Source organism: Protopterus annectens, chromosome 6.part0, assembly GCF_019279795.1.
Source record: "Protopterus annectens isolate FY-2018-M chromosome 6.part0, PAN1.0, whole genome shotgun sequence".
Lineage (NCBI taxonomy): Eukaryota > Metazoa > Chordata > Ceratodontiformes > Protopteridae > Protopterus > Protopterus annectens.
Genome location: NC_056737.1, coordinates 1099656760 through 1099683123, shown reverse-complemented (window position 1 = coordinate 1099683123; position 26364 = coordinate 1099656760). Strand labels below are relative to the sequence as shown.

General features: G+C 39.0%; 1 protein-coding gene across 1 annotated transcript in view; it reads left to right on the top strand.

Moving 5' to 3' along the window:
* Nucleotides 1–26364, top strand: part of TC2N (tandem C2 domains, nuclear) — a 591081-nt gene that overhangs the window by 56450 nt on the left and 508267 nt on the right. The window contains exon 3 of the mRNA XM_044073626.1: nucleotides 17116–17283. Coding sequence (XP_043929561.1) covers nucleotides 17116–17283 — 168 coding nt within the window. The remainder of the gene's footprint in view (nucleotides 1–17115; nucleotides 17284–26364) is intronic.

The window sequence follows — 26364 nt, the reverse complement described above, 5'->3', positions numbered from 1 at the left end:
TTTTCTGAAGTAAAAGCCAATACCAAAGAGCTCTGCCTGACAATTTGCAGATGACTGCAAGCTAAGAGCAGTCACTGAATCCCCAAATGAAGGTTTGTCGTGTATAAATAACTGGTGCCAAAATCACAGACTGAAACTAAATGCTAAAAAATGCATTATCATATTGTTTGTGAAGCCATCTACCCCAGGGAACTCCAACATTGAGAGCATGCTCCTAAGAGTTTACCCAGTTGATTGGGATTTGGGGACCTAAACTTGTATGCATGTAGACACAGACACAAGCATGCACGTGTGTGCGCACGCGCACACACACACACACACACACACACACACACACACACACACACACACACACACACACACACACTCTGCTGCTTGTGAGAAAGGCCAAATATTTGCATTTATGCTTCCTTCAGTGCTTTTATAAAAGAAACAATGTAACAATGTATTTTTCAAAACACTTGTCTTCAGATTTCTCTGATTTGGGTGTATGTATTCCAGACAAAGGTAAGACTTCGGTGAGTTCACAGACAAAAGAAATGTGGCAGTTGCCTTCCGAGACCTAGGAAGATGGAATAAATCATAAGCAATATGCCAGTAAGAATGCAAAGGAATGAAACACAAATTATTTATAAAATGTAGAAGGAAGTTCATGACAACAAACAAGGAAAGTTAATTCAACACAAAAACGTGTATAGAAACTGTTTCTTATCTTAAAGGAATGCAGTGATGCAAAGGGAAGTGAGACTTCACAAACTACAGATCATAAAAACAGTTGAAAAGATGACTATAAATAGCTTATGCTGTGGCTATTGCCATAACGAAAATGTTTCTGTACCTTAAAGCTTCTACTTTTATAGTACTCAAACTTTTATCAGCTTGCACTAGTTTGGTAAGTAAGTGTAGTGAATGGAGTGTCCACTTAGTTCTGCAATAATGAAATTGCATAATCCTAAAGCAGGCAAAGTGTCTGTGGGTAAGCAAAACCCTGAGCAGCTTGTCTTACAATTCTGGATGTCATTCTGTAGGTGTCCTGGGCATACCTCTCAACTGTCCAGACTTTTGCAGAATGTCCAGATTTTTGCCACTTATTTTTAGTATGCTACTCATAAAATTTGCAGTTTTCTGGCCAATCACTGACGATTGATTCTAACACAAATCCTGTTATTCTGGCAACTTTCTGAGTCTATAACAGCAATATTTAACACATATCCCTATTTTGGGCCTTTGTCCCCCCACCAAATTATTTTAGACTTTGCCCAGATTTGTTGCATTAAGAAGCTAAGATGTCTAATCTTGGGATTTAAGGCCACCAAAGCAAGTCAGACAGCTGCCGAGGCCAACAGGTTTGCTGCATATAGCTGCAAAATTCAAAGTAAAAAAAAAAAAACTAAAGTTCTGCAGAAATGTGTATGCAGCCATTACCACTGGTTAAACTGTCCTTGGCCAAGACCATCAAGAGTGTCATTTCAAACTTCAAAAACAGTTTGAGGTTCTGGACTGTTACTATGAAGCGTTTAAAGGAACAGATGGCAGAATTGATAGACACCTGCAAAGACTCTTTTTTTATAAGCAGAATAATTGTCAGAATTTTCTAGATGTTTGGAGGAAAGCCATAGAGATTCCCTTGTAAAAGAAGAAGAGAAAATGCGTTTGTCAAGTAAATTTTTTTAAGTAACAATAAAATATATATAATGGACTATTATGTAACAAAAATATCCAAGACTTGGGGCAAGTGTACATCAGCAACATTTCTCTAAGGGGAAATCATATCTTATGAGTGGAAATCACTGTATAGGCTCCATTTGTTGGCTGCCGCTTTGAGGCTGCAGGTAAGTGCTGTACACCTGAGCATCAGTAAGGCTTTTGATAGGTTACTCATTAGGTTCTCAATGTTTTTTGAACTCAAATATTTTCATAGCGGCAGTCTCCTACAACTGCCTCAGGCAGGGTTTTCATCTCTGTCCATCATAAACTTAATTTAATCAGCTCTGATAGGTTCACAGATTCAAAGGTAAGTACTAGGCTTGCTACCCATGTGGGCCATTTGAAGCCTGGCCAACTTCCTTTTTGTGCTCAACATAACCTACCCCATTTGGTTGTAGATTGGTCTTACCCATCCCCTGGTCGATAATTATATATTACCCCTAATGACAATAAATGGGATCATACCATAGATAGCTGGAGGGGACCCATGAATGGGATAAAGCATTTAGGGGCTGCTTCTGTCCATTAGTAGTACAGGGGGCAGTCATGGGGTAAATTTTCTGTTTCCCAGTCATAGATATAACTTGTGTTGAATGTGGACAGGAATGAACTTTGTTTGATGTAGCCCAAGGAGTCTGTTCCACAGCAGTAGTACCTTCTGTGAGATATGCCTGCCCCTAGAAACCATTCTGTTGATGTTGCAGAAGAGGTTTAGATCCCTACTCCCCAAGTATTTCTGATGTCATTTGACTTGCTGATGTGCAGAAAATCCATTGGTAATGGTTCAGATGATGCCTTGTATACCAAATACAGGTCACCTCTTAGCAGTCTGTAGAACACCAACTACAGTGACAGGGCTTTGTCTCGGTCCACAAAAGACATGTTTTTTAGAGCTTGTATCCTTTTAGTAAGGTATCTCTGTGGGCATTCCAGCTGCTGCATGTGTGTGGATAGATAGGGCATATTGTATTCGGTGACTGGCCTAATGAGGGCTTAGTAAAGGTGGACAATAACATCATTAGATCTGGACACAATCCCTTTCTTCATTATCTGTGCGGTATAAAAGGACTTTCTTATAGCAATAGACACATGGTGGTCAAAAGTTTAGTCACCATCCACAAAAGTTCAAGAAACCAGATTAAAACATCGGTTCTGCTAACATACAAAAAGAGGTTAAGAGTTTAAGGACTGTACTTATTTAGTTACAGGTGAGTGAGAGGTACTGTACGTATTTAGTTACAGGTGAGTCTGAGGTACTGTACGTATTTAGTTACAGGTGAGTGAGAGGTACTGTACGTATTTAGTTACAGGTGAGTGAGAGGTATTGTACATATTTAGTTACAGGTGAGTGAGAGGTACTGTACGTGTTTAGTAACAGATGAGTCTGAGGTACTGTACGTATTTAGTTACAGGTGAATGCGAGGTACTGTACGTATTTAGTTACAGGTGAGTGAGAGGTACTGTACGTATTTAGTTACAGGTGAGTAAGAGGTACTGTACGTATTTAGTTACAGTGAGAGGTACTGTACGTGTTTACATACAGGTGAGTGAGAGGTGACAGTATTGACATACTGCCTTTCAGGAGTCTTTCTCTGTTTAACTGTGATGTGCTAAAGACAGCCCCATGCACCAGACGGTTAAAAGCGTACCTAGAATGTGAATTAGTCAAAGTAAGAGTGAAAATTGCTTAGAACTGGTTAAACAAATGTCCTGTTAGTAAACTGTACTTTTTGTGGGCACTTCATCCTGTACCCCTTTGTAGGAATAGAACCCCTGAATGCCATTTTCAGCATCTATCAGATACTAAGTTATACAGTAACATTTTAATAAGTTCCATTCCATTTGATTGGCCACTTCCCATCATGAAATTCTTCAATCTACTGGTCATTCATTAGGGGAGATTAGTTAGTATTGGATACATACATGAACTGTGGAGGGGTCAAGTGGGACAAGTGAGGACTGTGCTGTTACACTGACTGGGTGTTTACTTATGGAATGAGGTGCTAAATTCTGGTGAAGTTATTAAAACATAAGTTTTAACTAATAATTTAATGAGTTTCTGGAGTGATAGAGAGAAAGGATAGTGTGCATGCTGTGTGGAGATACCATTCATTCTTTTGCATGACTTTTATGTATTAAATGCTATAAAGAAGGGTAGTTTATATGTATATATATATATATATATGTATCTATAACTATATATATATATATATATATATATATATATATATCAAAAGAAACAGTTCGGGCACACAGAGACTGCTAAAAATAATTTAATTTTAAAAGTACATAAATAAATTTGAACACAAGCACTTTCACCGTGACTCAATGCAGGGCTTTTTCAAGTGAATACAAAACTCCATACAAATCCATTTAAATATTAACAGAACTGTAGAATTATATTGTTTGTTTGTACATTTAATATATAGCAACTCTATTGTCTTGTGTAAATGTTTTAAACAAAATATTGAAACAATATTTTAATACAACCTGTTTAGTAAAGGATATCAACTTTGTATGTGGATATTCAATATATTACAATACATCAACTTATGGGGGAATGTATGCCTTTAAAATTTTTGGCGTTCTTATTGGGAAAGGGGATATTTAAAAGAAACTTACTTGTGTATATTTAAAATTAAATTCTTGTTAGCTGTCTCAGTGTGCCCAGACTGTTTCTTTTGGTTTTAGTTATTGGTATTTCACAGCCTGCATCTATTTTGTGGTCTAGTTTATCTATGTATATATGTATATATATATATATATATATATATATATATATATATATATATATATATATATATGTGTGTGTATGAATAGATGTATATACATATATATATATATATATATATATATATATATATATATAGATCCCCTTCTGAAGCTCGAAAATCCATATGATCGAAATTCATTTTCGCGAGATGAAAATCGCGAAACCTTGAATACCTGAACATCAAACTTTTCCCAGGGTGAGTAAACAGATGCCCAACATGCCCTTTTCTCCACTGTAGTGCCATCCCAGAGTTGGTATATATTGTTGGGGGTGTGTGGTGAGAGTATCCCCCCACCTAGGTGGGTTTTATTTATTACAGTGTGTGTTTTGTTTAAGTTTGGACAAGTGTTTACTTAAAGTGTTTACTTACCCTGGGAAAAATTCACTGTTCGGGTATTCAAGGTTTCATGATTTTCATCTCACGAAAATGAGTTTTAATTATGTGGGATTTCAAAATTTATATATATATATTTGCTTACTTTTATTTCCAGGACGTCTATAATAAAAGATTGCCATGTGTTTGTCAGTGCAGATGATAGTAATGTATTTAATCTCGCTGCTTCTCCTGCTCTACAATACGAAGTAGTTTCTTCACAAATGTATAATATTGACATTTGTTCTGTATTCTATACACAATGCATTGCTGAAAATCAGCATATGTAAAGTCACTATTCAGCAACTGGTAGAAAACTGGCATCCTTTCACAACACCCACTCTTCTGCTGTGTACAGATAATTTTATACCGTCACTCCCCAAGCAAGTATGACTACAGAATACCCATGTTGTTCTGTCCTTTCTGATCTATCCAATAACTTCATGTATGAATGTTTGTATCAGCAGATATTATGTCCATAACATTAGCTGTGTACCTGTCCCATGCATGTTTGGTGGTAAAGTGTGTAGATAAAACTGTGGAACAGGAAGTTCGAATGAAACATAAAGTAATATTAAAAGTCATCTTTGAGATGTACAGTAATAATATGTTCACTGCAGTAGTGCTCACACAACTACACATTTTCATGTTTGCCTATTTCATATTTCTTTCCCCTAATGTCAAGGTTGCATACTTTATGCCATTTCATATTTTGTACAGTCAGAAGAAGGACACGTCCAGGTGTACACAATGTATGACATGATGCTGAACTTTCTTTAAAGTAATTTGTTTTGTGTAATGAGATGTTTTTGAATTAAACAATAATGCAATAGTTAGTGTGGGTCATACCTCTCAAGAATTTCACAAAATGTCCAAATTTTTGCCTCATATTTTTGGTCTGGTGCTCTTAAAAATTGTGATTTTCTGGCCAATCGTTGAGGACTGAAGTAATTAAATAATTACAGGCATTCAAGTTTCAGACTTCATATCATTCAAAGAATGCATGCTAATGCAAATCCTATTATTCTAGCAACTTTCTAAGCTTATAAGAGCAATATTTCCAAATCTGTTCATGATTTACAACCTTTGTCCCCCACTATTTTTGTTTTTATACAGAATTATTTTGCTAAGAGTTTGTGAAATGTGGTGTGGGTGAGGCTGGTGTGGTTTGATCACAAGGGTAAAACCCAAAACAAATAAGCCATCCATTGGTAAAACAGCACTAGACACTCACAGGACTGGATTATTGCTACTATGCAATGCCATTATTTAAAAAAAATAAATAAATTCTTTACCTTTTTAAATAATGGCATTATGGGGGGATTCATGAAGCTTCTGTGACATATGCACGTTTGTGTACATGCTGTGGTAACTTTTCCCAATACAACAACCTTACATAGTGCTGCATGGTCCTGTAACATAAAAACTGCAAAGGGCTGGTCACGCTGAATGTTAATAAGGCATTCCAGGGGCGAGGCATATGCTAATAGCAATATACTCTATCTCCCCAGAACTATCAGTAGGAAGGCATCTGCACTGCTGAGCGATTCAAGAAATCTCTCACATGGCCATCCCCATCATGGTATTGAACATAGCCAAAAAGGAGGAACCACTAGACAACAGGGATGACTCTTTAAAGTGAAAAGTCTTTCACGTTCACTCTGGAGACAAAAGCGCTAAACTAATAAATGTGTGTATCCCATTTTTTTGGCATTTTTTGAACATTTGTTTAAGTATCTTTTCACTTCATCCTGACCTGGCCTATAAAAATGTTGTACATTACTGTTAAAGTGACATAATTGCACCAATGTCAGTTTGAGGATCAGGATGTGGCCGATGCAGTAGACACTCTTTAAAGTGCTGTAATGGCAGCAGTGGTTGTACAGGGATTGGTGGGTGGAGGATGCACTAGACACTGGGGAATATTCTTAACGACCAGGGTAGGAGTGCATGTGTGTGTATGTGTGTGTTTGTATTTGTTATGTGTTCTTGTGCATTTGGAAGTGTGATTTGGTAGGTGCCACCATCTACATAAGCAGTTGTTTACTGCCATGATGTGCCGATCAACAGTTATCTGCATGTCATGGCAGTAAATGCATTTCAGAAACATGCAAATTAGCCAATAATGAGGTCTTACCTCATCGTAGCTAACACGTCTGTGAATCACAAATGGGCACATTGTGAGAGTAGGACCATTATAGCAAGAGCCATATGGCTTATGCTGCACACTTTAATGAATTCCCAGGTCTATCTCAGAACTTCTTTGAAAAGTCTGCAGTGAACATGCATGTCCTGATGGTTTCATGAAACATTAGAGGAAATTGTAGTTGGTGACATGCTTTTTCTTTAAGGACTCAGGAGTGAGCATGTATCCTGTTGTTTATGTGCAGATGTTTGCAGACACCTGACGTCCCAAAGGTGAGCTTGAAGTACTGTTTTGAAAGTTTTTTTTGTGTGTTTTTAATGATTTTTGCACCTTTGTAGAGGATGAAAGAATCTTCTAAACTGTTCTATAAGCATTTAATTTCTATAACTAATAAAGAGCAGAATGTGGCGGCTGAAGTTGTTGTATGTAATCACTACGAATGCACTGACCTTTATTCATTTCTTTTGCTTATTAGTTGGACTTTTTTCCTGTGAGTAATGTTGGATTTACAACAGCCGCAGTGATTACTTGGTCAAATCATCATGCACGTTTTTGAATATAAATTAGTTTTCATTGAATAGTTTAATAAAGCCCTGGCATATTTACTATGGTTTATTGTTACATATTTTGATAAAATGTATTTTTTTAGAATGCCTGGTTAGCTCAATGAATATTTTACATAATTTCAGGAGTGTGTTTTTTTTTAGTATTGAAAAGGTATGTTGTCCACAAGCATGCACTGTCCATAGTGACAGTGACTGTCTGGAGTGTCCACATTCTATCACATGGTGTAGAAGTTGGCACACAGTTCCAAAAAGTGCTGCTTGCTTTTTTACAGGATCTGGGTGCTACCTTTAAAAAAGTGCTTGTTCATAGCTGATATACTAGAGTGATGGTATCAGTGCTAAATCTGTAAATCTGTTGTTTTTATTTTCTTACTTCAGTGAATGTGCTTCTTCTCACCTTGCCTTTTTTAATAATACCTGAGATGAAACTATTGATGTCAACTGTACTAACAGTAAATCATGCGAATGTTTCCTCACACTGCTTGTTCTAATGTAGTTCATGGGCAGTGTGTGCTTTCTTACCCGAAGGAAGTTAATTGCTATGTTGTGCCTGGGAATTCCTGGCATTCTTGTTTTTGTTACGTGACAGGTGTTCACTTACATGTAATTCAAATATCCTGTTGGTCTTTCCAAGCAGAATGAAAGCACACTGACACGCTGGCATGCATATCAAATACTTTGTGGTGCAATTACAAAAAATATATATTATCTTCCTATGATTTGTTCTTTTTTTCTGTATTTTGTTTAATCTGAAACAGGACTAACAATTATAATAATGAAAAGTACTCGGCAGTAAAGGAGTCAGGGTGGAGACTATATTATTTTCTGATACATTATATGTCTTGAAGCTGTGTACAAGTAAATCCCTTTATCCCTCCGTGTTTGCCAGTAAGCATGGGTCATTTCCTACTGACCTTGCTCTATATTCTAATTTTGCAGTAGATTCCTGCTTCTTTACTTTCCTGAACTGTTTATACTGTTAATCAAGCTTGGAGTTACAAGCATAGACGTTTAAAAGATCAGATGACCTCAACCAAATGCTATATCAATCTCTCTATACACACACACACACACACACAGACACACACACACACACACACACACACACACACACACACACACACACACACACACATACACTCACACAGGTACACACAGACACACATACATTTATTCACTCACCAGTTACCTGATTACATTAGTACAAGTCATGGACAACTAGAATATGCATACACAGACACACACACACACACACACACACACACACACACACACACACACACACACACACACACACACACACACTCACACAGGTACACACATCCACAGACACACATACATTTATTCACTCACCAGTTACCTGATTACATTAGTACAAGTCATGGACAACTAGAATATGCATACACACACACATACACACACACACACACACACACACACACACATACACACACACATATACATGTGTGTGTGTGTGTACTTTGTCCAATTAGTGACACTGTTATGGAAATAATTTTTAGTAAGGCATAATGTACACAAGTTTAGTTGGCATACATTCAAAATAAAAAAAAACTTTTCTATTTGAAAATATCTGCACTGCATACTTCAAGCATGTTAATTATAAATAAAATAATAAGGTGTTTGGGGTTATTTGGTAAACCACTTTATTTATATACAAAAGCTAACATGCATAATAACAGCTAACGACATGGGTGTGTGTGTGTGTGTGTGTGTGTGTGTGTGTGTGTGTGTGTGTGCACGCATCTCTGTGTTCTGTGTGTTAGTCTCAATCATGCTGCTACAAATAAAGTGTTTTTATGACTTTATATCATATTCAAAATTGTCTTAGCAACTTGCAGATATTGTAAAGGACTTTTAATTCCTGCAAAGAGGAGTGCATTTGTGTTTTCAGAATGTAAAGCTGAGTCGAATAGCACAGATTCATGCATGCATGTTCTCATCAAGCCTAACTTTAGTCTTACTGAACAACTAGAGGTATTTTATTGAGACATCATTAGCTAATATTGCTGGGTATCCAGTAGGTGGTACCTTTAGGGAAATGAGATGGAAAGTTTATCTGATAGACCTGTAAACCAAAAAAGAAGTTGCCGGTCATGAAGTGATGGACTGTGTATGTGAGCACTAGTCGAGTTTGCGGATACATTTTTTTTTTTTTTTCGTTTTTGCTGTCCATCATGCCTCTCCCATTTGGACTTAACCCAGCTGACCTTCATGCCTCTCCCATTTGCACTTAACCCAGCTGTTCCCCCATACTAGGGAGGTCCTTAGCATGATATAGAAAGCTGTGGAAGACATCATCCAAGCAGTACATCTCTCAACTTCTAAATGCAAGAAATCTGGGCAAAGCTAAATGTAATGGGAGGGGACAAATGCCCAAAAATATGGACATTTGTTAAATATTGCTCTTATAAAATTAGAAAGTTGCTAAAATAACATGTTTGTATTAGCATTTACTTTATGAAGAGTCTGAAGTCTGAAACTCAAATGTCTACCATTATTTAAGGACTTCAAGCATCAATAATTTGACAGAAAACCACAATTTTTATGAGGAACAGATGAAAAATATAAGGCAAAAATCTGTGCATTCTGCAAAAATATGGACAGTTGAGAGCTATGTCAGGCAGTCATGATAGCTGATTCTGACATTGCCTGCAGCCTGGCTGTATGAGAATTTGGAATAGCCCTGCCACCCCTTCTGTACAGGTGGACATGCAGTCTGCACCATCACAGAGGCACACAATGATTTCTCTTGTTATTGCACATTTGGCAGTGGAGTGGTAAGTCCAACATCAACCCCCAAGCCATGCATTTGCATCACTGCCTTTCCTCTAATGGTGTAGCAGTTCATGGGCACCTCCTATGCTCCCTCCTCCTGCCAAGACTGAGAAAGGCTCAGCCAACCGGCCAACTGTATCAAGCACCTGAGATGCAAATCAAGCTCAGATTGTCTGGTCCGTCGTACTCAGGGCGTTATTGCGGTACACCACCGGAGCTGGCTGTACACCAGCGGAGCTGGCACTACTATTTTATATTTGAATTTATACCACAGCTGCAACCGTGATAGTAGTTCATCAGGGCCAGTCTTAGCAATTCTGTGGCCCAATTTGGAACATTTTGGTAGGGTCTCTCAGCTGCCCCTTCCCCTGTATTGCCCAGCCACTCCCTCCAGATGCTGGTTTCTTGAACCTAAAACTATTTCAGACTAGGTATCAGGAATGTATGCTATTACTGTGCATTAAAGTTAAAACAATATGCTTATTTATTAGTGTATATTTTGGCATAAGACATGTTAAAACAGAAATAAACTTTTGGACTCCTGGATGACCCCCACCCCTAGAGCCAACATCTCCTGTATTTCTTCTCTCAGGTCCTGCTTAACTCATCAGAAACACTGTAAGGAGTTTATTTAATGGCCACTGGGGCGGCGATCTGTCTGTACGGTGCTTCATCAGGAGGATGATGCATGTCTTGTAAACATTTCCCCAAAAACTGCTGTAGCTCTGCCTGAATCTCCGTAACCCGAGTAGGAAGTAGCTGCATACATCTGCCTCATGCTCTACACCTTTTTTTCTGTCTTACTGCTTCCCTTTCTTTTCCTAATTTCACTCAAGCCTTATTCACCTTTACATCCCATGTCCAAGAATTGTACATACTGTAAATTCTTTCTTCTTTCTACATAATGTTCTCCAAAGAAACATTATAGTATATGCTGTGATGACAGCATACAGGTACTCTTTTTACTGATTTTACTGACTAAATTCTCGTATTATGTCAACTTGTAATTGCGTTTATGTTACATTACCCTGAGTTATACCTCTTTGCATACTTGCCTTTGCATTTACTACTGTTGTATTGATATTAAAGTTAATTTCCTTGGTTGTTTACCTCAGTGCAGAGCCTAAAAATTGCCTCGATGGACTAGTACCACCAGTGCTCTTTCTTGGTTAACAAATATTAAAATAAATAAATAAAATAAAACTCCTTTTGTAAGTTAAGTGCTGTACACACTCCAGCATCTTTGGGAGGTGTTGCAGACAACATCAAGCAGTCCTTGAGGAAGGCTCCTTTTGAAACATGAAGTTGGCCAAAATCTTCTTCCTCATCATGGTCCCCAGCACTTGACTCCCATACCCAATGTCCTGGGATGCCAGGAAGTACTGGACAAAGAAGACAGTGGGGTTGTACTTAATGGCTTTTGGAAGATCGGGGGCTCAAAAAAAGATCATGAAAAAAATGGCTAACTTCCTTTATACATTCTGATCTCGTTATTACCCCTTTATTTCATCCTGAGCTTCCAATCATCTCCTGCACTTGCCACAGATGGTTGGCATTCCTCAACCAGTTAATTCTCATATCTTGTAACAGTCAATGTGTTTTTACAAAGCCATATAAAACCTGTTAACTTCCTCAGAAAGCTCAAAAATAATAAATTGCAGTTTCTTCCAAAAAGTCCTGCACAATCCAATCCAAACAATTTTTTTAGCTTTAAGTTTCTGCTTGCCCCACCCAACCTTCCATTTTCTATGTGACTGAAACTGGAATAGTGCATTTGAGTCAAACTGTTTCTGTTATTGTTTTTCTACTTTCAGCCATGTGAATCCCTTTTTGGTCCACCTCTGCCTCCCACCACTCAGATTACACACCTTGTGTTTCACTTTCCTGGAATTATTTTTCCCCTATCTATGACTGCAGCAATCCTTTCCCTGCCATACTGCTGAAATGATAACATTCTCTCTCATGTCTTAGTGATAAGACGTTACCTCACATCACGATAACTATTGTTATTATTATTGTTAGTTTATTCTTACTGGTGTTTGTTTTCATACTGTTGCAGAATGACTATTCCACAGTTATTTTTACAGTTGTATTCATTCATAAAACCAGTATCAGCAACAGAAGCAAAAGACAATATATTACCTCTCTATCTATCTTCAACTTAAACCTGGTCTTATATTCATAGACAGTAAGTAGAACCATGCACAAGACCAGATGGTTTGTCTAGTAGAACCATACACAAGACCAGATGGTTTGTCTAGTAGAACCATACACAAGACCAGATGGTTTGTCTAGTAGAACCATACACAAGACCAGATGGTTTGTCTGACAGGTTTTGGGTTGAAAACCTTGTTGAACACTCAACAACAGCAACTGAGTACTGTGGAACTATGAGCAATACAAGAGGCATGAAGCCAAGGTTTAGTAATAATACTGGACTGGCCAATAGTGCGGTACATGACAGGAAACATTATCTGCTCCACTAACAAGACTTATAAAAAAATAAGGGAACATGTCAACAAGTAGGGGAAATGCCTTGCACTTTACTGTAATGTCTTTCAGACAAATTGTTGGGTCATGTGAGGCATAATTAATCTTTCATAGCCTAGAGCAGGGCCCCTAAGGAAATGGGGCCGTACTGTGCCAAACTGGTCCAGTTGGCCTAAAGTTGGCCCTGCAATTGATGCAGAGTATTAAGGCTGTGAGTTGTAGTTTTTTGGTACACAGATTGATTCCCTCAGCCTCACTTACCTACTATGTGACCTTGAGGAAATCACGTGACCAGACATTTCTCCCTGGCAGCCCATAAAAATGGAACTACGTGTCCAGTGGGCCTTCCTGGTTAAAATGAGTTTTATTATAGGTTCATAAGGTCATAAGATGATACTGGGCTGTTGACCCAGAGGCTAGCCTAGCCATGAATTTTGCCCATGTTGCCTCAAAGTCAGCACCTGTTTCCCCTGTCCAGCAGGGACACAGGTGGGATCTCAGGGGTATATTTTCTGTTTCCCATCCAGGTTCCTCTTAAAGAGGGCTAGAGAGGTACATTGCTTGACATGAAGAGGGAGTCTACTCCACAGATGGAGGAGTCTTTGGGACACAAATCTATCCTGTCAACAAGTTCTGTTAATGTCACAGACCAGGTTAAGGCCTTGCATGCAGGTTGCACAAGTGAAGTTTGTCTTATGGATATGCAGCATCTCCATCAAGGCTGGGTTTGAAATGGCCTTGTGTGCCAGACACAGGTCACCTCTGAGCAGTCTGTATGAGACTGAGTAGAGGGACAGGACTTTTAGCCTATCTGTATAGGATAGGTGTTTGAGACTTTGGATTTTCCTGGTCAGGAACCTCTGTGGTGTCTCCAGCTGCTGCATGTGGCTTGGCAAGATACATGCCGAAGGGGGCTTTGTACTCGATAGTGGGTCTGATAAGGGAGGAGTACAACGATGTTATGATCTCCTTGTCCCTAGATGAAATATCCTTATTTATGAGGTGGGCCATGTAGAAAGCCTTCCGTACAGTGGCGGCAACGTGGTGGTCAAAAGTCAGGTTACTATCAACCTGGGTGCCCAAGTCCCTCACGACTGATTGTATGCTTAGTACGTTGTTATTACTGTGATAATTAGTGAGGATGACATTTTACCCAAAGAGGATAATGATGCATTTTTTCGCATTCAGTTTGAGGCCATGCTTCTGGCAACAGTATTTAGTTTACTTAAGGCCCTCTTGAAGGATGTTCACATCACAAGGGGAATTAAAGACAGCACCCAGCTTGCAGTCATCTAGAGATCTTGTCAGCCACAGACCACTGGTTTTGGCTTGCACCTCAGAAATGTATATCTCAAACAGTAGAGGCCCCAAGACTGATCCTTGGGGTACACCACTCATTACGGGTCTACTACTTGAGCTGGCTTCCACTACTTTGAATGTGGGTTCTATCAGTGAACCAGTTAGCTACCCATCTGGTAACATAAGGGTTGATGCCTAGCTGGTAGAGTTTATTATGCCTGAGTGGGGAATATGTCAAAGGCTTTGGCTAGGTCAAGGTAGGCAGTGTGCACAGTCTTCCCCTCATCCATAGCTTTGTTGACTGCTTCAAAGAGGTTGACCAAGTTTAACAGGCATGCTCTCCCTTTGACAAAACCAAACTGTGTGGGGCCAAGTGTTTTGAGGTTGCCAGTGCCCTTGTTTATAAAGTACATGATATGCATTCCATGGCCTTGCAGATCAGGGTAGTTAGGCTGATGGACCTGGGTCAGTGCATGCTCCACCTTTGTGTAGAGGGATGATATTGGCTGTCCTCCTTTCAGCTGGGATGAAGCCGGTGCTCAGGATTTGGTTGAATAGGGTGTCTAATGGAGCTGAGAGCTCATGCCTAAGTTCATGTAGGATACAGCCAACTATGTTATTGGTTCCCATGGAGACTGTATTTTTTGCCTTTGAGAGGGCATTAAGGACCTGCTCCCTGGTGATGAGGGGAGGGGGGGCAGGTGTTGGAGATGTCCTGGTTTACTGATGGGGAGACAGGCGGTGAAGTTTTCACTGAACCTGTCTGCCAGCATGTTGGCTATATCTATGGTGTCTGTGTATGTGGTGTTATTGACCACCAGTTCAGAACAGATTTGGATGTTGCCTTTAAGATTGCAGACATATGTGAAGAAGGCCTTGTGATTGTCCTTGGTGGATGTGGCCAATTTGGACTCAAAGTTAGCTTTAGAGGAGTTCACCAGTCACCTTATTTGCTTGTTCATACAAAGCAGAGATTGCTTCCAACTTGGCACCTGCTCCTTCTTGGTCCTGGACAGCAATTGTTTCCTTCTGTTATAGAGTTTGTTTATTGCTGCTGTCCACCAGACAGGTTTACTCTTCCTTGAGGAAGATGATTTGGTTCTGTCAGGTATTGATGAGTCCATACAGCTGTGTAGGTGCTCATATAATTTTTTGGTGTAGGCTTGGACATTAGTGCTAGTTCCAGCTGAAGGGACCGTGGCTGTGAAGCTGCTTATACCTGCTCTGAGAAGATTGTGATTAGCTTTGGAAAAGTTTTTTCGTTTGACCCTGACAAGGGTCAGGTGCTTTAATGAGGCCATCTTTGGATTAGTGCTATAGATTCTGATTGGTTTAATTCATAAGATACACAGAGCATGTCTGCAGTAGCTGTTAGCATTACTGCCCCATAGTCCTTGGTTCTTAGTTTGGTTCTCTGCTGTTGTGCCTTTTGTACAGAGTTTACACATTCTTACTCTGTCTAGATGCTTTTTTGATAGATACTTTGCTTTTATGCTCTATCTCCAAAATGAGCCATGTCTAAAATAGCAATACCCTCAGCTGTCCAGTCAATAAGCTTACATTGTCTGAGTGGATATGACTCTGAATGTGTGTGTGTGTGTGGGGGGGGGGGTGAGCGTGTGTGCATTGTGCAATGGGTTGATCCCCCATTCAGGAGGAATTTCTGTGCCTTGCAGCCACTGAGTACCAGTATCTGAGATAGGATCTAGCACTCCCATGACTTGAATTGGACTAAGCAGGTAATCGCAGAATGAACAACTGAAGGTGTCATTTGTACTGACTTATATTGTTAATGTTTGTGTACTAGGCATGTTTGGCTCTTCAGTCTGCTCTTATCAAAATATAGTATTAAGAAATCCTTCTCTGTTTACAGTATGAAACATACCTTCAGGTACATCTGTAGAAGTCCAACAGAAAGCAAATGTAGTAAAGTGAAAAAGTAAATGCATTGTCTCTTTAATAATTGGTGAAGCAAATAACATAGAAAACCACCACACCAGAAAGCAAGCAGACAGTAATTTTCCCCCTGCAATTCACCATTGGCTGTTGCCAGCACCTCTTTTTGTTCAGTGATTAAACCAGATTTGCCTTAGCTTCTCACATGCTCAACCTGAGCCATACCAAGATTCCATGAGGAGACATCATACTGCTACTGGCAATGTACTATAACTCCCACCTGCTCATGGTAACCTTGCTAGCTCCTCAGTCACCACCCTCATGAGTTGCGTGCATGCTCCAGTACATGTGTAGCCTCGCATGTAAGCACCTCCCCACTTAGCACAGAGCTCATAAGGCTCGATGCTGCATATTGCAGTGAGCCTAGGCTGCACCCCCTCCCCCATGCAGAATGAGTGAGCCAATATCATCTGCTAAATCCTATCCTCTCCCTGCTGCATTTCCAGTAACACGAATTGAACACAGGTTAACTGGGACCAAGTAAAGGCTCCATCCCTCTGTGCCATGGTGTTGCTAGACCAGGAGTATCCAACAGGTGGCCCTAGGGCCACAATCTGGCCCACCAATGCTTTTATATGGCTCTCGATTTGCCCTGCAACAAACTGTTTTGAGTGAACATATACATGTTTGACATGGTAATGTGACCCTCCCAAACCTTGCCAAATATGGTAAGTGGCCCTTGCACAAAAAAGGTTGGAGTGCCCAATGCTATATGGTCATTATTTTTAAGTAAATATGCACATAATCTGGTTGCTGTCTTTCCAGGTGTCTTAAGAAGGAAAATGCTGAAGTGGTAATAATTCCCTAGATGTGTATACATTTTGTGAATTTGTTAAATCTATCATATAATGCAGTTTTGGAACAAATATTTTATTTCAAGTAGCTGTAGTTACTTCAAGTGAACACACTGCAAATGTCTGTGAATCCTAAAGAAAATTAATGAAGTTACAAAATATGAGCATCCTTTTCACGGTATTTTTTATAATAATTGTATTTTTATTGCTTTTAGGTTCTGCTAGAACAGCCTTCAATGACCGGAAAGCAGAGCTTTCCAGTTACTATCAAAATGGTACAGACTCTGATGTTTATAATCCAGGCTACATACTGCAGCAGGTGTCTCCACGTCCGCTGCGGCATCCACAACAGGGAGAGAAGAATACACGCTTATATGACTCAAGTAAGAAAGCGGAGGCACAGGAGGAGACGTGCTGTTTGTAGATTTTTACTGTTTACTTATCTAACAGTGTGCCATTAGCACACTATGCCTACAAACTGTTAATGAACATTAGAATGTAACTGTGTAAGTTTATATGTTTTCATAGCCATATAGAACCGAAGACTGAGAGAGAATTCCAGCACTCATATAAATAGCTGCAGTAAAAAGCGTGTTGCACGATGTGACAGTTTGCAATTCATAGACATATTAGCTGCAGTGAGGAAAGATCTCATTATTGACTAATTTGCATGTCTCTGAATTGCAGTTAACTATCACCAGTGCTAATCAGCACCTTCCTGTGGTAGTTAGCATTAACATACCAAGCATCACATTGACAGAGGTACCCTGTTCACTCTCCCACCCACATTCACAGAGTCAAACACACACCTTGCTGTGGTAGTTAGCATTAACATACCAAGCATCACATTGACAGAGGTACCCTGTTCACTCTCCCACCCACATTCACAGAGTCAAACACACACCTTCCTGTGGTAGTTAGCATTAACATACCAAGCATCACATTGACAGAGGTACCCTCTTCACTCTCCCACCCACATTCACAGAGTCAAACACACACCTTCCTGTGGTAGTTAGCATTAACATACCAAGCATCACATTGACAGAGGTACCCTCTTCACTCTCCCACCCACATTCACAGAGTCAAACACACACACACACACACACACACACACGCACACACACGCACACACACACACAGACACGCACACACACACACACACACACACACACACACACACACACACACAAGCAAACACTCACTCGCACAAACATCCACGCACACAAATAGACACACACACAAACACACACTCACAGACACAACTACATACCCCATACCTGTCCCCAGAGCTAGATCATGGTTAAATGGGGCCGGGTAATGAACCAGGGCCCCCCCTCCACCGGCAATCATTCCACTATCCCATTACTTGGCCGTCTCTTCCCAATTACTGTTCCAACCTGTCAGTGTACATTCTATTTTCTTTTCTTTTCTTTTATAATGATTACAGAGATTTGATTTAAAATCTTTATTTCAAATGTTGTAGCAAAAACAGTGATGGTCATTTGCTAAACAATAGAAAACAGTGTCACATTAAAGACAGACTTAGAATGAGAAACAGTAAACTTCTCTTCCCTGAAACTTGCATTCACTGAAAATGAATCTGCTCTGTGGCAGGTTATATGTACATTTATATCCACAGACATCCCCCAGCCCTATCAGTTATAGCTAAATTGTTAATAACATTGTTTCATACACACAGTAACCAAAGTATTCACTTAATTCACACACACACACACACACACACACACACACACACACACACACACACACACACACACACTAGTCTTGCAAAGCCATATTAGACTGCTTTAAAATGACCAGATGATAAGAGCATGAGGTACTTCCATTCACAGAGAGTCTCCCAAACCCAACCACCAGTTATAGCCACTTTGATGCCGATGTATACCCATTATTGCTGTTAACACTGACAGCTGCACGTTGCATTGACGAAGGTGCCCCCATTCAGTCTCCCACCCATATTCACGGATTCAAACACACGAACACACACACATTATTGTTATGAAGGAATAAATTACACATACTTTATTGGTGGCTTTGGATGAATTACATGACATTGTGTATTGGTCACTGCTATTAGTGGCTTTGGATGAACTACATGACATTGTGTAGTGGTCAGTACAATTGGTGGCTTTGGATGAACTACATGACATTGTGTAATGGTCACTGCTATTAGTGGCTTTGGATGAACTACATGACATTGTGTATTGGTCAGTGCTATTGGTGGCCTTGGATGAACTACATGACATTGTGTAATGGTCACTGCTATCGGTGGCTTTGGATGAACTACATGACATTGTGTAATGGTCAGTTCTATCATCATACAAAATGATCCAGCCATGTGCAGCACAGTGTAAACAGAAGAGTTTTTATGAGATCATAAGTAATGTTAACCACATGATACTGATAACACAGGAGTCTGAATGAAGAGATGATAAAATCAGTAAGAAAAGGAGAGTAGTATTTCTGGAACTGCAACATTTGTCCAAACGACACTGATAAATAGACTGTATTTTATATAGCATGTATCGTGGACTAAGGTAGGTTAAAAAATAAAAAAGATGGCTGGATGCACAAGTCCCAGGATAAAGCAGTGGCCAGTTCTGGTATGTGTATTGGTGCCAGGACTAGAAAAAATGACAGTGTAGAATTCTCAAGATGTGGAAACATTCCTACAATGGGGCTAGGCCAAGCCCAGGGGGAGGTTGCCGCCTGTGTTGTAGAACGAAAACTTAACAGGGCAGAAAAGATCCATAAAGATTATAGAATGGACTGCTGAGGGTAAGGAAGAAATTATGTATTGTTACTATTTTGCAAGAAACCCAGAATTTCCAGATGGAAGATATTCAAAAATATTAAGAGAGAAATTAGATTAAAGACAAATACTGTCAAAAGCTTTGAATGCAAATTTGTGTATATTAATACAACAGATCCATGAAAAACTTTACACTGACAAGGAAATTTCGGGGGGCTGTTGGTAAAAGAAGCAACAGAAGTACAACCATGGAAAGAAAAAACCTAGAGCATGGGTGCGCAAAGGTGAAAAAATAACATGGACATGGGAAAGAAAAAGAGATCCGATGTGGTGCAACATTTACACAAAGGAGAAAACAAACTAATCAATACAAAAAATGCAGCTCCAAAGACATTTGAAGAAAAATGCAAGCAAAGACACACAGATATGGAAAATTTCACAATGCAAAAAATCAGATCACAAAGGGGAACATAGAACAGAAGATCAGTAAAGTAGAAGTTAAGCAAATAGAAGCTGAAGTTATGGGATACCTGCAAAGTGAAGGATTAGTGTAGAAAATGTAACGCAGGTTATGTCACAGCATGATGGAGCAATGAGAGGTGGAGTGGGAGTCCACTTTAGAATAAATATGAACAAGGGCTAGAAAAAGAGATTTAATATGGTGCAATGGTTATGCAAAGGAGAAAGCAAAACTAATCAAAACAAAAAAAGCGGCACCAAGGATATTTGAAGAGAAATATGTGCAAAGGCATCTGGATATGAAACATTTCATAATACAAAAAATAAGAAAACAACAGAGGAAGTAGAAAAGAGGATAAGTAATGGAGAAGTTAAAGAAACAGAAACAGAAGTCGTGGATTACCTGTGAAGTGAAAGATTTAGTGTAGAAAATCCATTTCAGTTAACATCACGTCTTGATGGAACAATGACTCGTCTAATTAATGTAAAACTAGTGGAGTGGGAAACATCTGATCAGCCACCACATGAAAATGCTCTGCAGCCTTCAGTCGGAAATCAGTACAAAAGTTCAGTTGGAGTTGCACAGCAAGAGAAGGAGCAGGAGATAGTGGCAACTGTGACACAGACAATGTTGTGGAGTGACAGGCCATTGAGTACCTATATGAAAGAGCAACTGATGACACAGGATGCAGCTGAAGAGAATATGTGACAGGAAGATGTTCTGGAACTTTCTGTAGAATGCCCACAGGAAAAGCAGGGAGCAAAGAATATCCCCTCATTTTAAAAGAAAATGATGTAAGGGAAATGTTGCTTAATTTAATAGATATGGATAGACATATTAAGGTAAATGAAAGAAGTAAATTACAGAAAATCAATAAGATGCAAACTGTTAGAAGTATAAAAAAACGATGGATACAGTAATCAAGACTATTAACGAAAATTCATGATGTGACAAAAGTAAATAGTATATATTATTGTGCAGCTAAATAAATAACAGATAAAGTCTTACCACAACAAATGGAGCAATAATGGAAAGGAAGGGAAGAAATCAAATGCATCGAATAAAGAAAACGATTAATAAATTAAGGCACTGTTGGAAGAGTATAGAAGAGGGAACAGATTGACAAAAATACTTAGAAAGCTAGACGTGATACAAGCAATGTGCAGTATCAGAATAGACCAGGATCGTACACTTTTACAAATAATAAACTACAGATATCAGCACAAGCAGAAAAACTTAGAACATATGCAGATAAATATAAAGAAAGAGTACAAAATAAACAATTCAGTGACGACCCAAAAACGTTATGTAGAGAATTGGGAAATAAAATGAAGAACACCACCAAAAAAGAAGAAATAGATACTTTTAGGAGAAATATCTTTGAAGACCCTGTGGAACATAAAAAAAATGCTGAATGAATAGATGAAGTAAAAGAAACTATAAGACGTTTAAATGTACAGGATATGAAATGGGATGAAGTAACAACCAGAGAGATTGAAACAAAGTTAAGAAAAGCTACTCATTAGAAAACTCCAGGTTCAGATGCAGTACCTAACATCTAGCTAAAAGTATTAGCATCTTTACACAAAGATGTAACCCTGAGTAAGAACTACTTGTATGTCAACCATGAACAGACACTAACGTGGTTAACAACAGGAAAAAAATGTGCTCCTCCTTAAGAGTGAACTTGCAAGCTATCCTAAAAACTAAAGACCAATAACTTGCCTTCTGATGATGTCTAAACTATATACCTGAATTGTTGCAGACAGAGTTTATAGTTATTTAGAAGAAAATTCAGTCATGACAATAGAACAAATGGGTAATGAAAGAAAATCATGTTGAACAAAGGATCATTTGTTGCTAAAGAAAGTGATAATGGAAAATTGTATAAATGGGAAGTATGGCATGGATAGAGTACAAAAAAGCATTTGATAACCTCCTTCATTCATGAATAAAGGAGTGCTTACAGATGTGTAAGATACACCCTACAGCGATCAACTACATTACAGTGACCATGAAACAGTGGCAAACCACTTTGCAGGTAAACCATGATAAAGGACAAATCATTATCCAAGGGATAAAAACTCAGAGACGATATTTCAGGGTTACTCTTTGTCACCGCTACTCATTTGTCTTGCCCCTAACCCCTTAAGCTGTCTACTTAACAAATTGGGTCATGGTTACAATTTGGCTCCCAGAAAACAACCAAGTGTAAAGGCTTCTCATCTTCTTCTTTTTGTAGATGATTTAAAACTGTATAGTTCATCAGATGTAGAGCAGAAAGCACAACTGAGAGTGGTTACAACTTTCTCATATGATATACGAATGTCATTTGGTCTTGATAAATGTGCAAACGCAGCATGTACAGCAGGAAAGCTGCAACACCAAGAAAACATCGGTTTGGGACAGGAATGTGATATAACAACACCAAGAAAACATCAGTTTGGGACAGGAATGTGATATAACAACACCAAGAAAACATCAGTTTGGGACAGGAATGTGATATAACAACACCAAGAAAACATCAGTTTGGGACAGGAATGTGATATAACAACACCAAGAAAACATCAGTTTGGGACAGGAATGTGATATAACAACACCAAGAAAACATCAGTTTGGGACAGGAATGTGATATAACAACACCAAGAAAACATCAGTTTGGGACAGGAATGTGATATAACAACACCAAGAAAACATCAGTTTGGGACAGGAATGTGATATAACAACACCAAGAAAACATCAGTTTGGGACAGGAATGTGATATAACAACACCAAGAAAACATCAGTTTGGGACAGGAATGTGATATAACAACACCAAGAAAACATCCGTTTGGGACAGGAATGTGATATAACAACACCAAGAAAACATCAGTTTGGGACAGGAATGTGATATAACAACACCAACAAAACATCAGTTTGGGACAGGAATGTGATATAACAACACCAAGAAAACATCAGTTTGGGACAGGAATGTGATATAACAACACCAAGAAAACATCAGTTTGGGACAGGAATGTGATATAACAACACCAAGAAAACATCAGTTTGGGACAGGAATGTGATATAACAACACCAAGAAAACATCAGTTTGGGACAGGAATGTGATATAACAACACCAAGAAAACATCCGTTTGGGACAGGAATGTGATATAACAACACCAAGAAAACATCCGTTTGGGACAGGAATGTGATATAAAAGAACTTGAGCAAGAGGGAGTGTACAAATATTTGGGTATTGGAGGCTTGACAATAAAACATGATCAAATGCAGAAAAAATCATTAAGGAATATTTTAGAAGACTAAAACTAATACTGAAAACAGCCTTGACAACTAGTAGCAAAGTCCAAGCTATAAACCAATTTGTTATTCCTGTTCTAACTTACAGTTTTGAGGTGACTGGAACCAAAATGTATTAGATCAGTTGGTCACGAAAACAAGAAAAATGCTTCATGCATATCAAATGATATATAAAAATTGTTTACCAAAATGATATATTCCTCATTTTGAAGAAGATATAGGCCTCCTCGAAATTGATTACATGTATCAATCTGTAATCATGGGACTGCATATGTATATGCTGACCTCACCAGATCCAAACATAGTGAAAGTTATAAAACTTGAGGAGAAGACGTCTAAGATAACTTTCCTTTTAAGTTTACCAGAAGCCTATCAGTGGCAAGTGGGAATAGAAATCAAACCAGAAGTAGACAAAAATTAGGGAGTGACTGAATGTGCCAAAAACAAAAGAAACAATATAAGGAGACTGATCAGATGAGAAATCAAAAAATGTAGAAAAGGAATAAATATTGTAGCAAGTATAGAAAACTCCTGGAATAACCTCATGTCGATTAAGATCTGACATAGGAGTGGTTAATGAGAGGTGAATTTAAAGCAAAAGATGAAAGGTTAATATTGTTGGCCCAGGATAGTGGTTTACTTACACAGAGATTTACAAAGTCCAGTGAACATGTGGGAGAAACAGACAAATGCAGGTTCAATAAAACAGACTTGGAAACAGTTGCACATTTTTACTGGGTATGATTCACTAATGACAGAGTAGTCGTATACTGAAAGACATAATAATGTGGCAGGGCTGTTGCATTGGGGATTGTGCAAACATGACAATACTGGATCAGTTGAGAAGCATTGGAAACATGAGCCACAAAGCATTATAGAGAATGATGAAGTGTATATCACATGGGATCACCCATTACCAACAGTTCAGAAAAATAGAGGCAAGAAAACCAGATATAGTAGTCCATGAAAAACAAAAGTAGCATTGATCACTGAAATTGCTTTACCCAGTGATTACAATTTACAGAGAGATACAAAGTCACAAAATACCAGGATTTCCAGGTAGAAATGAGGGTAATGTGGAAGAAGGATGGTTACGGGTGTTTAAGAGGGTAGTATTGAAATATAGTACAGCTTCATCAAGAGGTAGGTTTTTTAGGAGGGGGGTCCAGTTGCACATTTTTAGGTCATTTATAAAGTTGGAGCAGTTAAAGTGTTTTTTTGTTTCTAATTAGGCGCGTAGATATTTGGGTCAGTTGTGGTGATTTTGATCTGAGTAAGCATGTGGCTTGGTGGTCACTCAGGGTGTCTGGTAGACACCCTGCTAGGGTTATCAGTGATGGGTGGGATACGAGTATCCAATCTAGAGTGGATTGGTGTTTGGTTCTCTTGTCTGTTCTTGTGGGGGAAGTGATGAGTTGGGTTAGGCCATGCAGGTTAATCTGGGAGAGTGGGTTATGACTGGAACAGTTTTGCCAGTCAGTATTAAGGTCTCCTAATACTATGCTTTCCTGGGAGAGGGAGTTAGATATCCATTCTAGGAGTTTTTCTGTAATGGGGATATTGTTGCCTGGAGGGATTTAGCATCCTATGATGTTAATGTGTTTACTATCATTAAGTTTTAGTTTTGTTAGAGTGAGTTCAACTTTATCGAGGTCTGGGGTTGTTATGTCTACTTTCTCAAGGATGAGGTGAGATTTATACACTATAGCAACACCCCCCCTTTTTTACCTATTCTGTCACTATGAATTATATTGTAACCTGGTGGAGTGATTTCATTGTTGTGGGTGCGTAGTTTAAGCCAAGTCTCTGTTAGTATGACTATCTCAGGTTGATAAAAGGAGAGTAGTGCATGAAGGTCGTGGACTTTGTTTAGTATACTTCTAACATTTAAATTTAAAATGAGGAGCGAGGATTTGTCTCGGTGGAGTAGGGTATTATTCAGGTCGAGAGTTGGGGCTCCTAGATTTTGTGGGCTTGGGTTTGAGTGTATATCACCACAGCTAATGAGTTGGGTTCCAGGGTAAAAATAGAGTTTGAGTAGTTTGTTTAGGATCTTAATGTTCTTTATAGTTGTTTGGGACTGGTAGTGTAATGGCTGTAGTCTGTGTGCATAGTGGTGAATAAAGAAGGTTTGGTAGTGATATGGGACTAGTTGAGTAAAAGGGTGTGTTGTAATAATGTTAGTGGAAGTAGTTTGTCTTGGTATGTGGATAAAATTAAGTTGTTTTTGGTGGTTGGTGATAGAAGTTAGCAGTGGGAGGGTGGATACACCTAGGAGCAATAGTAAGAGGTGTATGTATGTGGGTTTGGGTATTTTGGGCATGGTTTGGTTGGGTTTGGTCATGAGTGAGAGATCTGCCTGGAATGGGGTGGGTGTGGTGGATGACAAGAGATGTTGTTTGTTATTGTAAGGTAGTTAGATGGAAGACTGTGCTTTACAGGATGTGGAATAGTGGAAGAGAAGGACATGGGTACAGGGGTGGGGCAGATTCAGTGACTGGTGGTTAGCATGAGGGGAGTGGCTAAGTTTAGTTGAAATGTAGCACTAGTGGGGGTGGGTGGAAATAGGGGGCAGGGAGAAGGGTGGAGTGAGCCTGAGCGCAGCGGGGCTAACACTAACTCCAATTATATCCCTGGACTTACTAGTTTCTTTTCTTTGTACACCAAATGTATCTTTTCACTTGTTTCTGTGATGCCTTATGACTTCACAGAACAGAAGTCAGTGAGCATGATGTCTTATGACATCACTAAACAGACGTCAGTGAGCACTCATGCATGACTTTTTAAAACAATAAGTGCCTATTTTCAAATTTTAAAAAAATGTCTAAAGATGAACACTGACAGCAGACCATGTACCGCACAGAATAGCCACAGATATCACTGCATACATCATTTAGACTCTGTGTGTTTTTTGCAGGAAAGGAAACACTATCC